Below are 12,538 nucleotides of genomic sequence, written 5' to 3' on the forward strand. Positions count from 1 at the left end.
TTTATTATTTGTACTGATAAACTATAGTTAATTACTGATTATTGATTATTAATTGATGGCCAATGACAAATATATGCATCATGTATTATTGGTATATATTTTTAATCACAACAATCGTATCGTGGTTTTTTATTTTATTATTATTAATATTTATCATATATATTAATCTTATTATTATTGATTATATGAATGTTTATATGATAGAGAATTTTTATGGAAATTTACTTTCGTCCAGTCGTTTATTTATATTCCGAACAATAAGACACTTATCAGTTTTAATTTATCATACGGGAAATTAATTTTTTTTTTTTTTTTAATAAATTTTAGCGGAATTTTTTGAACGGAAAATTCTTTTAGAAATTAATAAAGAAATTAAATTTAATTATTATACTAAAAAAAAATTTTTTTAATATTTATGAAATTAAATACAAAAAAAATAAACTTAATTACAAAAAAAAAAAAAAAACACAACTTTCTTGAATTAAAAGGAAAAATTTTTTAATGAAATAAAATTTAATTAATTTATCAGTTCAAAAATTTAAATATCAAAATTTTTTAATTACTTCATAATTTACAATATAATTTCTAAAAAAAATTTTTTTTTAACCTTCTAAAAGAATTTTCCACAGTAAAAAAATTAATTTTAATTTTTCTTGGTGTGATTAATATTTTATAGCCTTTTTTTAATAAAAAATGGCTACTGAAATTATTAAAAAAAAAATAATTTTAAACTTCAAAATAAATATGAAAAAAACGAAGAAAAAAATAAATGAATGAAGGTACTTACAGTAAGACATTTATTAATAAATATATATATATATATATATATATATATATATATATATATATATATATATATATATATATATATATGTATGTATATTTATGTATACAATAGATTAATTAATTAATCAATGGATGAATTAATTAATTAATTAATTAACAGTCGAAGCAGGTTTCCTCAGAAGAATAATCGAACATTTTTATTTATATAATAATATAGCTTAGATATAAATCCTGCTCTGATAAAATTCCTGTAAAACTATCATTTGAATTAACACCATTTATAATTAATAATTATTTCAATGATCAACGGTTTGTATTCAATTATCAATAATCAACAATAAACACAATAAAAATAATTGTGTAAAGAAAATCCTCGGATTGGCATAGTATAAAAAATATCTTTCATATATAATGTTGGCAAACGATAATAAATAAATTATTTCAACTATTATTTTTATTATTAATTATATTAACTCTTTATAAAATTAATTCGGCAACGCATCCGCTGATTAGATGGCTTATAATTTATCTTTATCCAGACTATTAAAGATACAAAATCTACAATAGAAAAACGGAACTCATTTAAATATTTATTTATTTATTTATTCAGACACTCAAATATATATTTATCAACGACTTTACTTCTCAAAGTTTTCTTTTTTAATATTATTGTATATAATTATAATCATAATCAGTTATTTCAATATATATTTTATTAAATATTTTTTTTCTTAATTTGCTTTATAAATTTTACAAGGAATTTTTTTTTTTAATTTACAATACTAATTATTTATATAATACAGATTGTCAATATTGGCATAACCTTTTTTTTTTTTTTATTATATATATATATATATTTTTTTTTTTTATTCATATTTGTCCGTTTTTTTATAACTTATTTTCTCAAAAAAAAAAAAAATAAATAACTAAACTTAGACTACTTTTCAAGGTGGCGCAAAAAAATTTACTAATTTTTTTTTCGAGTCTTTTAAAAAAATATTAGCTCACTAAAAAATGTGTTTAAAATTTTTTTCTATCAAGTTGACACTCTTAAGAAAATAATTAAAGCACAACACATTAAAAAAAGTCAGAAAAATAATAATTACTGAAAAATTTTTTTAAAAGCTCGGAAAATAAAACTAGTTCATTATTTCTGCGCTACCTCTCTACCTATAAAAAATTCAACACTAAAAATATAAATAATAAATTTATACATAATTATAATTCAAGTTTTCGTGGCTGAAAATAAATTTTTTTCAACAATAAAATTAAAAACTAACGAATGAGTAAAAATACTAGCGCGTAAATTGAGTATTGAGTACCCAAACTTGAATTACAATTTTGATCAATTTCTTATAAAATATAACGATATCCAATGATTATTTTCAACGAGGATACTCGATATGTTTAGTGTGCGTTTGACGTTTTACAATAATAATAATAACAGCACTAACAAATAAATAATTATTAATAAAACTAGCTTTCATTTAATAATTATTTATTTGTTAATGTAATTTTAAATTCCGTAGTCAAAACTCTCTTGATTTTGTATCCTCTTCTGGTAGTCTTCTAAGTAAGTGTCGACATTTCGGTAAATACCGGAGTTTGCTTGGTACATTAGAGTCTCTAATATCCGTTCGTTTTTTATCGCTTTTGATGGAAGAACAATCTAAAATAATAAATTATTTAATTTATATTTTATAAAATTATAATCATTATTGTAGAAAAAGAATTTTAAAATTTAAAACACTAACCCTAATTAATTCTTGGGGAGTGATTCGGTACAACTTTAAGTCTTTGCTGAGTCTCTCCATGATACATTTAAATTCATGCTTAGCGTCGACCTTGGAGGACTTGGTTTTAATTCTGTGCTTGGCCCAGCTGAGCATCGCCTCGAACTTTTTAATTTCAACGACTTCTAACCCGCGACACATTATTGTCTGGACCATGCTCTCGCTGAGGGTGAGAAAATGGGGGCTCTGGAAGAGTTGGTACGCCCGAGTCTCCACGAACGCGAGGATCATGTTCACGAGCTCCGAGGCGGAGGTGTAGCGCCAGTAGTAGTTCTCCAGGGCGCAGAGCATCACGCAGACTATCTCGATCCTGAGGAACTGCTTTGCGTGGTGGAAACACGCCTGTAGCAAGTCCGGGAGGTCGTAGTGCTCCGCGGCGCATATTAATCCTGGGATATTGCTGCAGGTCAAAGGACACGACCCCGTGTGCAAGTAGTCTAGTAGAATTCCAAAAGTCTCGGGGTCGAACTCGATTATGTCAAACTAAAAAAAATATTCATAAATATCTTCTAATAAAAAATTTAATAATAATTATTATTGATGATAAATTTACTTCAGTTTGAGCTAATTTAGCACGGTCGACTTTCTGCGCGTCAGCACAAACACTCAGTCGGGGAACTGCTAGTGACTGGGCTGCTTTTTCCTTTTCTTTTGCTTCTTTGTCTGATAAAAGATAAATAATTAATTTTTTTTTTAATTTTTTCCAAGTCAGCAAAAAAAAAATTTGTTGTGTAATTTGAAAATTATTTTCTTCTTTTTCCCTAAAAAAATTGAACTAAAAATACGCTCGCCATTTTTACGGCATTTTATTTTTATTTTTAGACCTAACTTCAAAAAAATTTTTTTATCATCTTATAAACTTGGTAAAAATTTAATTTATAAAATTTTTTAGAGATTAAAGTTGTAGGAACGTAAATTTCATACTATTTCATATTTAAAAAAAATTTTATGTAGTATAAATAATAAATAGAATCATTTTATAAAAATATTTAATTTAATAACGAATATTTATTTTTAAAAATGATTATGATTATAATTTAAAACAAAAAATTTACTTAGTAATTATTGTTACAAAGTAAAAATAAAATTCTAGTGATAAAAAATCGATTATTCAATTAATTGAAAGATAATCGATAATATAAATTTAATGTTCTTGAAGTAATAGACGACGTACTCTAGATAACAGGTGTCATTTAATAAAAAATGATTCAGTAATTAAAAATTTTATTGTCGTCAATTCATTAAAATAATCAAATATTTACCTTATTTTTCTATAACGTGTGATGTTTAATGTACAATGTGTAATATGTGTTTAATTAGATAGTAATACAGCAGTGAAGTAAGTATAATAAGTCGTTTGTAGATTATCCGAGTCAGTCGCGATAAAATCGTACCGTAAATTGGATAGATTTAACAAAAAAAGCGCTTGAATTTTTCAATCGACCTAGAACGCTCAGGATGATTATTAACTGGTGGAAGGCAGTAATTGTTTTGGGATTTATCGCGGGAATTAATTGTAAGGTGAGATATTTTAACGGTCAAAATGAACTAGTAGAGATCAATGTGAAGAAAAGATGTGGGACAGGTTTATTGAACGGCGAGAAAACTAACACCGAATTATTCCCGTGGATGGTTAATATTTATGTGATAGTAAACGCACCTGATCGTAGAATACGCTCGACGACTTACTTTTACGGGACTATTATACATCCGAAGGCTGTTATCACTCTTGCCAGCTTTACGCCGAGGTAAATAATTACTTTTCTTTTGTAATAAGACTTTAAACTTACTATTCATGATTTTTATTGTTATTATTAATTATTTTTTATTATTACTAGTTAAATATTTCAATTTTGGCTTTATTTTGTCTTAAAAATAAAAAAAATCAATATTGCATAATTAATTGTAATTATTATTATTGTTACACATTTTGAGAATTTTTTTAAATTTCTTATATTTTAAAAAATTATTTTGTAATTAATTTTTAATGCTAAATAATAATAATAATAAAATTGTCTAAATTTTTTAGTGAGCCCGCAAATTTAGTAGTAAGTACCTCAACAGACGTCGAAAAAAAATACCAAGAACGAACGGTTGAAAAAATTTACAAGCACAAAAATTACAAAAGAAAAGTATTTATGGCGACTGCTCATGACATAAATGCATATGACGTTGCAATTTTAATTCTTCTCACCCCGTTTTACTTTAACGGGTTTATAAATTCCATTTGTTTGCCCACTAAGTATTCCGAGATCGATAGGAATAATTGTTACTCACTTTATGCAACGATTGCCGGTGAGAATTAATGATTTTAAATTTTAACAAGACTTTAATAGTAAGACGTTGGTCGTATTTTTAGGTTTGGAAAATATTGAAATGAAAAGAAGTAAACACAGATTGATAGACACAGAAAAATGCCAAGATTTTGATGAGTTTAATAAATTAAGTGTCTTTTATGATAGTTTTACTTGCAGTGAGACTGAAAGTTACCAAAAAAGTTTTTGTAGCGTAAGTATTTCCGATATTTTAATTTTGGTGCTTCAATTTTACGGTAAATTTAATATTTTTTATTTTTATAATTAATAAAATTAAGATTAAAAAACATTTTACCATTTTTTTAAAATAAATTTGCAGTTTTTGTTGTTCAAATTTTAATATAAAAAATGGTAAAAATTTTCAAATGTCAAATTTATTATTTATTATTTTAATTAAATTTTTAATTTTATAGTTTGGAAATGCCGTCCCACTTATTTGTAAGAACAAAAATTCATTTAATTACTATCTCTCTGGAATTTTAATAAAAAGATGTAACAATAAATCAAACGTGACGCTCAACGCAAATATAGTCCATGTGTCTCATTGGATAAAAGACGTATTAACAGAAGAACACTTGAGTCATTAATAATAAGAAATAATTATAAGTATGTTAAAAAAAAAAAAAAAAAAAAAAAAATATTAAATTTAATTGATTTTTTTTATTTAAAATTTCTCTCAAGACCATCAGTTTAATTTTAGTAATTAATAATTACTAAAAATAACTTACTACTGCAGTCTTGAGAAGAAGTCCACCTTTTTCTGTCCTCAACTTGTAACGTATTGCTCCCGTGTTTCCTTATACTCCTCCCCCAGCCGGCGGTGATGGTCCCGAGCCTCGAAAACGCTCTCTTTACCATCGGCGACGAGGGCACACTTTTGGGCCTAAACAGATTACAGCCAGTATCTCACAGAAACGGTTAAACGGCACCTCGGGGTACGGAGAACATTTTTTATAAATTATTTTTTAAAAATTAGGAATTTAAATTGCGGAATAGGGAAAGGATGCTTTAAAACAGTCATTAGAATTTAAAAAAAAAATGCAGGGAGGATTTTAGTCTAGATTGTAAATTTAGAATTTTTTTTGAAGCTTAAAAAAATTAATAAATAATTTTTTTATTAATATTTTATAAATTTTATAAATTTTTAGACTAAAATACCCTTTAATTAAAAAACATGTAGTGCAATGGACTGGACAGGATGTGCCGTATAAATAAATTTGTTAATAATAAAAAACTATCACTACCATGCAATTAAATTGACTTCTTTTAAATCCCACCATCAATTTTAATTAAAAAAAAAAAGAGCAATTACACTAGATGAAGAAAACTTAACCAATTAATTAAACTTGAAATTTTAATTCATATCCCGAGTGTTTGATTGGATTAGAAACTAAATTACAAAAGTATCGAGACGTAGAAAGTAATTGAAAGAATCAATTTATAAGTTATATTTCTCGATAAATAAATAAAAAGTAGTTACAATCGTAGTAGACGGTGAGATAAAAAAAGAAAACAATGGAAGGAAGAGTATACCTAGGGCTTTCAATGTCAGGAACTTGTAGAAAGTTTGAGCTCTTTGGTTTCTGTGGACTGAGCAAAGTTGGCGCAGGTCTCGCGAGTAGCTCCGCTACGGGGACTTGAGGACTGCCAAACCCTGTTTGAATTCCGTACAGCATTTCTTGGAATACCCTGAAGGATAAAGTTGACTTTTTTTATTTAATTAATCTCACAAACTTTATCTACTTGTCTGTGCTCTGTCTTTTGCACTCGAGTTTATCCGAAGAACAGTATCAAAAAGTTTGGAAAATCCAAAAGTGCACGCCTCATACCGCTCATATAATTTATAAGAAAAAACTAACCTGCTGCGAACTCCAAGGATCGCACGCACACCAATAAACCTCACTTTCTGCTTCTGCTGCCCGGGAACTAGGAAAGCAACGTCGAAGAGGTTCGCGTGTAACTGGAGATTATCCGCGTTGTTCAGGAAGACTCTCGTGAAATCCTTAGCCAGCTGGTCGTAGTCCTCGAACTGGTCTCTCACCGAGTCCAGGAGCGGCGAGGACGGTCTCATGTGGCCGATAGGTCGCCAGGATCCTCGGCGGTAAGGTTTAGGAATTTGCCCGGTTTCCGCGTGGTTCGCTAAGTTCGCGACTATGTCCTCGAGCATCTGGCTTCGGGTTCGCTCTTGCATTCGCGCGAATTTCGGAGCTGAGTAACTTGCGCGCTCTCCGTTTACTATTTTTGTTAAGATCCATTCGCGGAACATTTGACCTGAAAGATTTTATTATTTAATTGAAGTGAAATATTCGTCAATTTATTTTTAGAAATATTTTTTTTCAATCAAAAAAAGAATAAAATATCACAATTTAATTTTTTATGAAATTAATTACATTTTTAATTACAAAAAAATAATTATATAAAGTATTCAAAAAAATTTTTTTCGCAAAAATTTTAAAGTAAAAATTTAATCAATAAGCCGAAGGATAATTTATAGTTGCAATAATCATTAAAAGTCACAAAAAAAAAAAAATTATTAAACTTTTAAAAATAAAATCTCTTAAATATGACAATTTTTCTTTATAAATGAAATAAATAGTCTAAATATATTAAAGCAACCTTTCTCAAAGACACTTTGCTCCCACAAATAGGGTTTGTAAGCGCCGACTTCATCTCTGGTGACAACAGAGACCTCGTATCTCGTAATTTTCCTCTTTATCCTCGGACTGACACGCACGATGATAAAAGTGTGAAGGAAATGAGATTTTATACAAGCGGGGCTGAATTGTGTATTGTCCGCCTCAAGGAACACTACGCAGACGATATCGTTGCCGATGTGTCGCTTCCTTTGAAGCTGGAAATTCAAATTACCGTACAAAGTATGAAATATAAAGTATAAAATTTCCATGCATTAATAATGAGAAAGAAGCACTAACAACAACAACAATAATGATAATAATAATAATGATGATGGAAATAGAAGATACCTTTTGAGGATCGTGTTTTTCGTAAGGCAGTAGAGTAGACACGTGGAACATGATCTCGATGTTACGCCAGTTGGTGTAGACCGAGTAGAGACCGGTGAGGTCATGGACGGTGTCGAGACCGCCTTTGTACTTGTCGAAGCCCTTCAGCCGGATCTTGTCCCCGAGAATCTGGAGGAACTCCTCGAAAAAGGGGGAGCTGTCGTTGTTGTCGAGTATCTCCTCCTCTGTGTACTGGCCCTCTTGCACATAAATCACTCCGACTTTCAGCTCGGACTTTATGAACACTTGATCCAGCTTCAGCAGCTCCTCTGGGGTATCTGGCAGCTGTCCCAGAGTCAATGCAGGATTTATGTTCACCTCTTTACCCAGGCTTTTTACTACTTCTTCACGGTTATATCTGTCATTTTTTAACACATATTTTACTTTTATTGATTTTTAAATTCAAAGATTATTATCTGACAATTTTTTTAAATTAATTCAAGTTCGAAATAGATTTTTTTAACTAATTAATTTTTTTTTTGGTTAAAATTTTTATTTACTTTAAAAATTTTCAAAGAAATTCTTGTCTGACAATAATTTATCCTTTTTTTTAGCACAGAAATTTTGAAATAAATTTTCATTTTCAAAATATAAAAAAATTTAATTTACTCCTCTAATAAGAACGTATGTAGGACAATACTACAAGAATCTGTGTAATGAAACAAATATTTCACCTTCTACCAAAAAAAAAAAAACTTAATACACGTAAATTCTATTGTTTTTTTTTTTAAATAAAAAATTAACACGTCTTTCAAATTCTCTAATTTATATTAAAAAATTTTTTTAAATGTCTAGGATCCTTAATTTTATCAAAAATTTTTCAAAAATAATTATTTTATATTTTAGAATTCTCAAAATTATGAAAATTCTCAATTGCAAATTAATTATTCAAAATTTCAATAATTAACCACTTAATTTATAATAACACAAGGATCTGTGTCATGAAATTAATATTTTAGCTTCGACAAAAAAAAAATTATAATTACCCTCTTAATTTTCAATAATGTAATAAAAAAAATTCAATGAATATGATAATTGATAATAATTATAATTATCGAGATTAATAATTAATTAATAACGTAACATCGAAATAAAATCAATAAATAATTAAGTCAAATCCTCTTTAAAAAAAAAAAAATTACAAGTACCGTCGAACAATTAAAATTGATACCAATAAAATCCCTCGCATTAATATTCATGATGCATATGATTTTCACGAGGAATATTAATCCCCAAAAATTAACATAATTAATAAGCGAATAAAGCTGACCTATCAGCAAAAACGCAGCTGGCAGGGATGAGCCCGTGAACGGTGTAACTAATAGCTCTAACGAGAATCCTGAACTGATCGCGGCCGCTGATGGTCTCCTGCTTGATGCTGAGGATCACAGGGCCCAGATCCTCGTCGTTGGTGAAGTAGTTCCAGTGCTCGGACCCGTAAAAGTACTTCTCGTAGGTCTCCTGCTCGACGGAGGTCAGCTCGAAGCCCTGGTTCTTCTCCCACTGCTCCTCAATGGTCGTCTTCTTCCGGGGGACGTCCTCGTCCTCGAGCTCGTTCTCCTCAAACAGACACAGGTCTCTCCGCTTGTTCATCATCGAGAGCTCCGCTTGCTCATCAACTTGCTCGGGATCCGTGAAATCGCGGTCACTCTCGCTCTCGTCCCAAATTGTGTCCGAGGTTATTTGGGGCCGCGAGCACTCGATCCAATATCCTGGGGTCGGGATTAGATTGTGGGGAAATTCTTTACAGAATTCATCTGGAAATTGATCAATAATATTTTTTTACTATTAAATTATTTAGTAAAAAAATTTTTATAATTTTGGTATAAAAATTTAGGAAAAAATTAAATTATTCAACTATTTGTTTTTTTTATTCATTTATTTTATAATAAAAATTATAAAATAAATGATAATTCAAACAGTAAATTTTTATTTTAACAGCTAATTTACGATATTTATTATGTAAATGTTACAATTAAATATTTACACGGAAAAGAAAAAACTGCAAGTTTTTTGCATTTAAAACTGTAATTATTGAGAGTATTTATAAAAATAATAACAAAAACATTGTTAAGAAAAAAACAATTATATGAAAACGACGACCCTCGCGACTCTGAAAAGGTCCGTAATTATTTAAAAATATTCATAAGAAAAGGTTTCAACCGCGATGGTTATAATTTTAAATTTCCCTGAGTGGAGTGGAATAAAATGGAAAAGAATAGAACGATAAAGCTTGCATAAAGATCAGGATTAACATAAAAGAAAGAGCTTTTTTGTCGGTAAAGCTTTACCCTAAGCCCAGTGTCTCCATTGAAGACTTAGGCGCACTAAGTACCAAGTAACACTGAGAACAGTCAAGTCTTGTAAAGAGCTGAGTGGACCATAAGAAGCCAACCACTTGTTCCGTAAGACCCTTGATTCCTCTTCCATCTTCTTCTTTTCTTTCTCGTGTTCTTTTGTCTGAAGTGATGTCGTAGTCGAGTCACTGTAAGGTAGAACACCAAGCTGTTTTTAACAGGGCTCGGTATTCGAACTTAGAGTGAATCGCCAACGACTAGATTTATCTTCATTGCTCCAAATAATTTCAGCTCTTCATTTATTTATGATCCTTCATTTCATTAGTTTGTTTTTTCCGTATTATTTTATTAAAGATTTTTTTAAAAAGAATTATTATTATTATAAAATAAAAAAATAGTTTATTATTAAATACAAATTTATAATAAGTAACATTAAATATAAAATAATGACAATAATATTATAATAATAATAATAATAATAATAAAGTATATAGTTAAAGCGTTATTGTAGAGTTGTACGAAGTATAAAAGTATAAAGTACAAACCACCTGTGGCACATTGTCTGTGTGTGTATGAGTAAAAGTATTTTCTCGCTTAACTCCCACAAACTCATACTCCGACGTCTTTACTCTCAAACTTATACTCTTGGATAGATATTTAAACTGAGAAATGAGTTTTGATATACGCAGTTAGATATAAACTCGGTACTTTAATTTCACGAGCTCTGTTTTGTTGTTTGTTTCCGCTGCTCGTTTTTCGCGTTTTTCTTCGGAAACGAAATTTAAAAGTTTTAAACTCGTTCGGGATGGAAATAATAAAAGTAAATGGGCCAGTAGAGAGGAGGGTAAATTTTATAAAAGTATATTTATATGTATATGCATATTATGTACCTGAGCAGGCCTGAGGCGGAAGAGGAAAGATGAGGGTCGTTGAAGACTTTCGCCTGGCCACTGCGCAGCCCAAACTTTGAGGCTTAAAGCTGCGCAATTGCTGCATGAAGTCCGAGCACTCCATCAGCGCGACGTCCGCGAAGTGCAGGTCGCAAAGAATTTGATTTTTGAATCTAGAAAATATATTTTTATTTTTAACATTAATTTTTTTTCAATCACAAAAAAATAATATTTTTTGATTTTTTTCGAGCTTTAAAAAATTTATTTTTTATTAAAATTTTCCTTCGTATAACAATTACACAACGAGGTACGTAACTAGACCTCAGATTAAATTTCCTGAGGACAACGGACTGGAATAAAAGAAAGAAAAAAATACACAATAAATTAAAAACTAAAAAGAAATAAAGGTGTTTGCTTACCGTCTCGCTCTCTTCTGATTGGGTCCCGTGAGATTGAGGCCACAGCTGTTACATCTCAGACACTCCTCGTGATAGTGATTGTTGTCGTAAGGCGGCGACGGTTCTGTTGCAAGTAAACAAATTACTCCGATCGAATTATCAAATCTTTAATTATTATAAATAATATTTAATTTTATTATTTATTCCTCGGCTATATTTGATTCATTATTATGTATGTAGCGGAGGACAAGGGTAAGGATTTTTTTTTTATTTTATTTTATTTGGCTCCTTTAATTCCTTCGGAGCTATCAACCGCATACATATCACGGAATTTCATCAGCACGCTACGGAATTTCGATATAAACCTATTATTCGACCGCTCTCTTGAGTATTCCCTTAAAGTACTAATATTTTCAGGCATAAATTGTTTTTTTTTTTTTTTTTTTCTTAATTACAGGAAAAAAATTTTTCAACTTTGAAAATTAGTTACAAAAAATAATTTATGATTTTTATTTTTTTTAAACAAACTGATAAAAGAATTTATTAATTAATTAATATATTTATTTATTTATTTATTTATTAAATATTAGCGATTATTTTTTTTATGTTTAATAAATATTTTTTAAGGAAAAAATTTACATTTAATTTTTTAATATCGAAATATAATTTATTAAAAATTATAAAAGCTAATTAAATATAAAAAAAAAATTTTTTTTCTATCAGCGTAAAAATATTGAATAAAATTTTTTTAAGTAGAACTAGTCAATATTGATCAGACCCATGGGACGCGATATAATTTAATTATTTGTAGTAACACATTTTTAATGAGACTTTATTATTTAAAAATTAAATAATTAATTTCCCTTTGTGTGGAGATAAAAACGAATAAGGAAGAAGGATGGGCAGATAATTTAAAAATTTTAATGAAAAAATTAAACGGAACCGGGTAGTTATGATTGAGGATAATGAAATGGGTGAAGTTAAATTGGAATAGACGTAGGTTTTAATTAAAAAAAAAAAAATAATTATGATACAG

General features: G+C 28.7%; 2 protein-coding genes across 5 annotated transcripts in view; one reads left to right on the forward strand and one right to left on the reverse strand.

The window, feature by feature from the left end:
• Window positions 1–12,538, forward strand: part of LOC141536110 (uncharacterized) — a 146,762-nt gene that overhangs the window by 67,637 nt on the left and 66,587 nt on the right. The window lies entirely within an intron of this gene.
• Window positions 1,699–12,538, reverse strand: part of Rsh (Rap GTPase activating protein radish) — a 41,740-nt gene continuing 30,900 nt past the window's right edge. Inside the window, exons 11-21 of the mRNA XM_074255840.1 lie at window positions 11,524–11,626; window positions 11,105–11,277; window positions 9,188–9,674; window positions 7,879–8,275; window positions 7,511–7,745; window positions 6,754–7,165; window positions 6,428–6,583; window positions 5,623–5,777; window positions 3,133–3,242; window positions 2,541–3,062; window positions 1,699–2,455 (exon numbers count right to left, since the gene is read on the reverse strand). Of these exons, the coding sequence (XP_074111941.1) occupies window positions 2,303–2,455; window positions 2,541–3,062; window positions 3,133–3,242; window positions 5,623–5,777; window positions 6,428–6,583; window positions 6,754–7,165; window positions 7,511–7,745; window positions 7,879–8,275; window positions 9,188–9,674; window positions 11,105–11,277; window positions 11,524–11,626 (2,903 nt within the window). The 3' untranslated portion in view covers window positions 1,699–2,302. The remainder of the gene's footprint in view (window positions 2,456–2,540; window positions 3,063–3,132; window positions 3,243–5,622; window positions 5,778–6,427; window positions 6,584–6,753; window positions 7,166–7,510; window positions 7,746–7,878; window positions 8,276–9,187; window positions 9,675–11,104; window positions 11,278–11,523; window positions 11,627–12,538) is intronic.

The sequence above is a fragment of the Cotesia typhae genome, unplaced genomic scaffold (genome assembly GCF_013202065.1).
Source record: "Cotesia typhae breed Kobodo isofemale line unplaced genomic scaffold, CoteBio_Ctyphae scaffold_152, whole genome shotgun sequence".
Taxonomy (NCBI): Eukaryota; Metazoa; Arthropoda; class Insecta; order Hymenoptera; family Braconidae; genus Cotesia; species Cotesia typhae.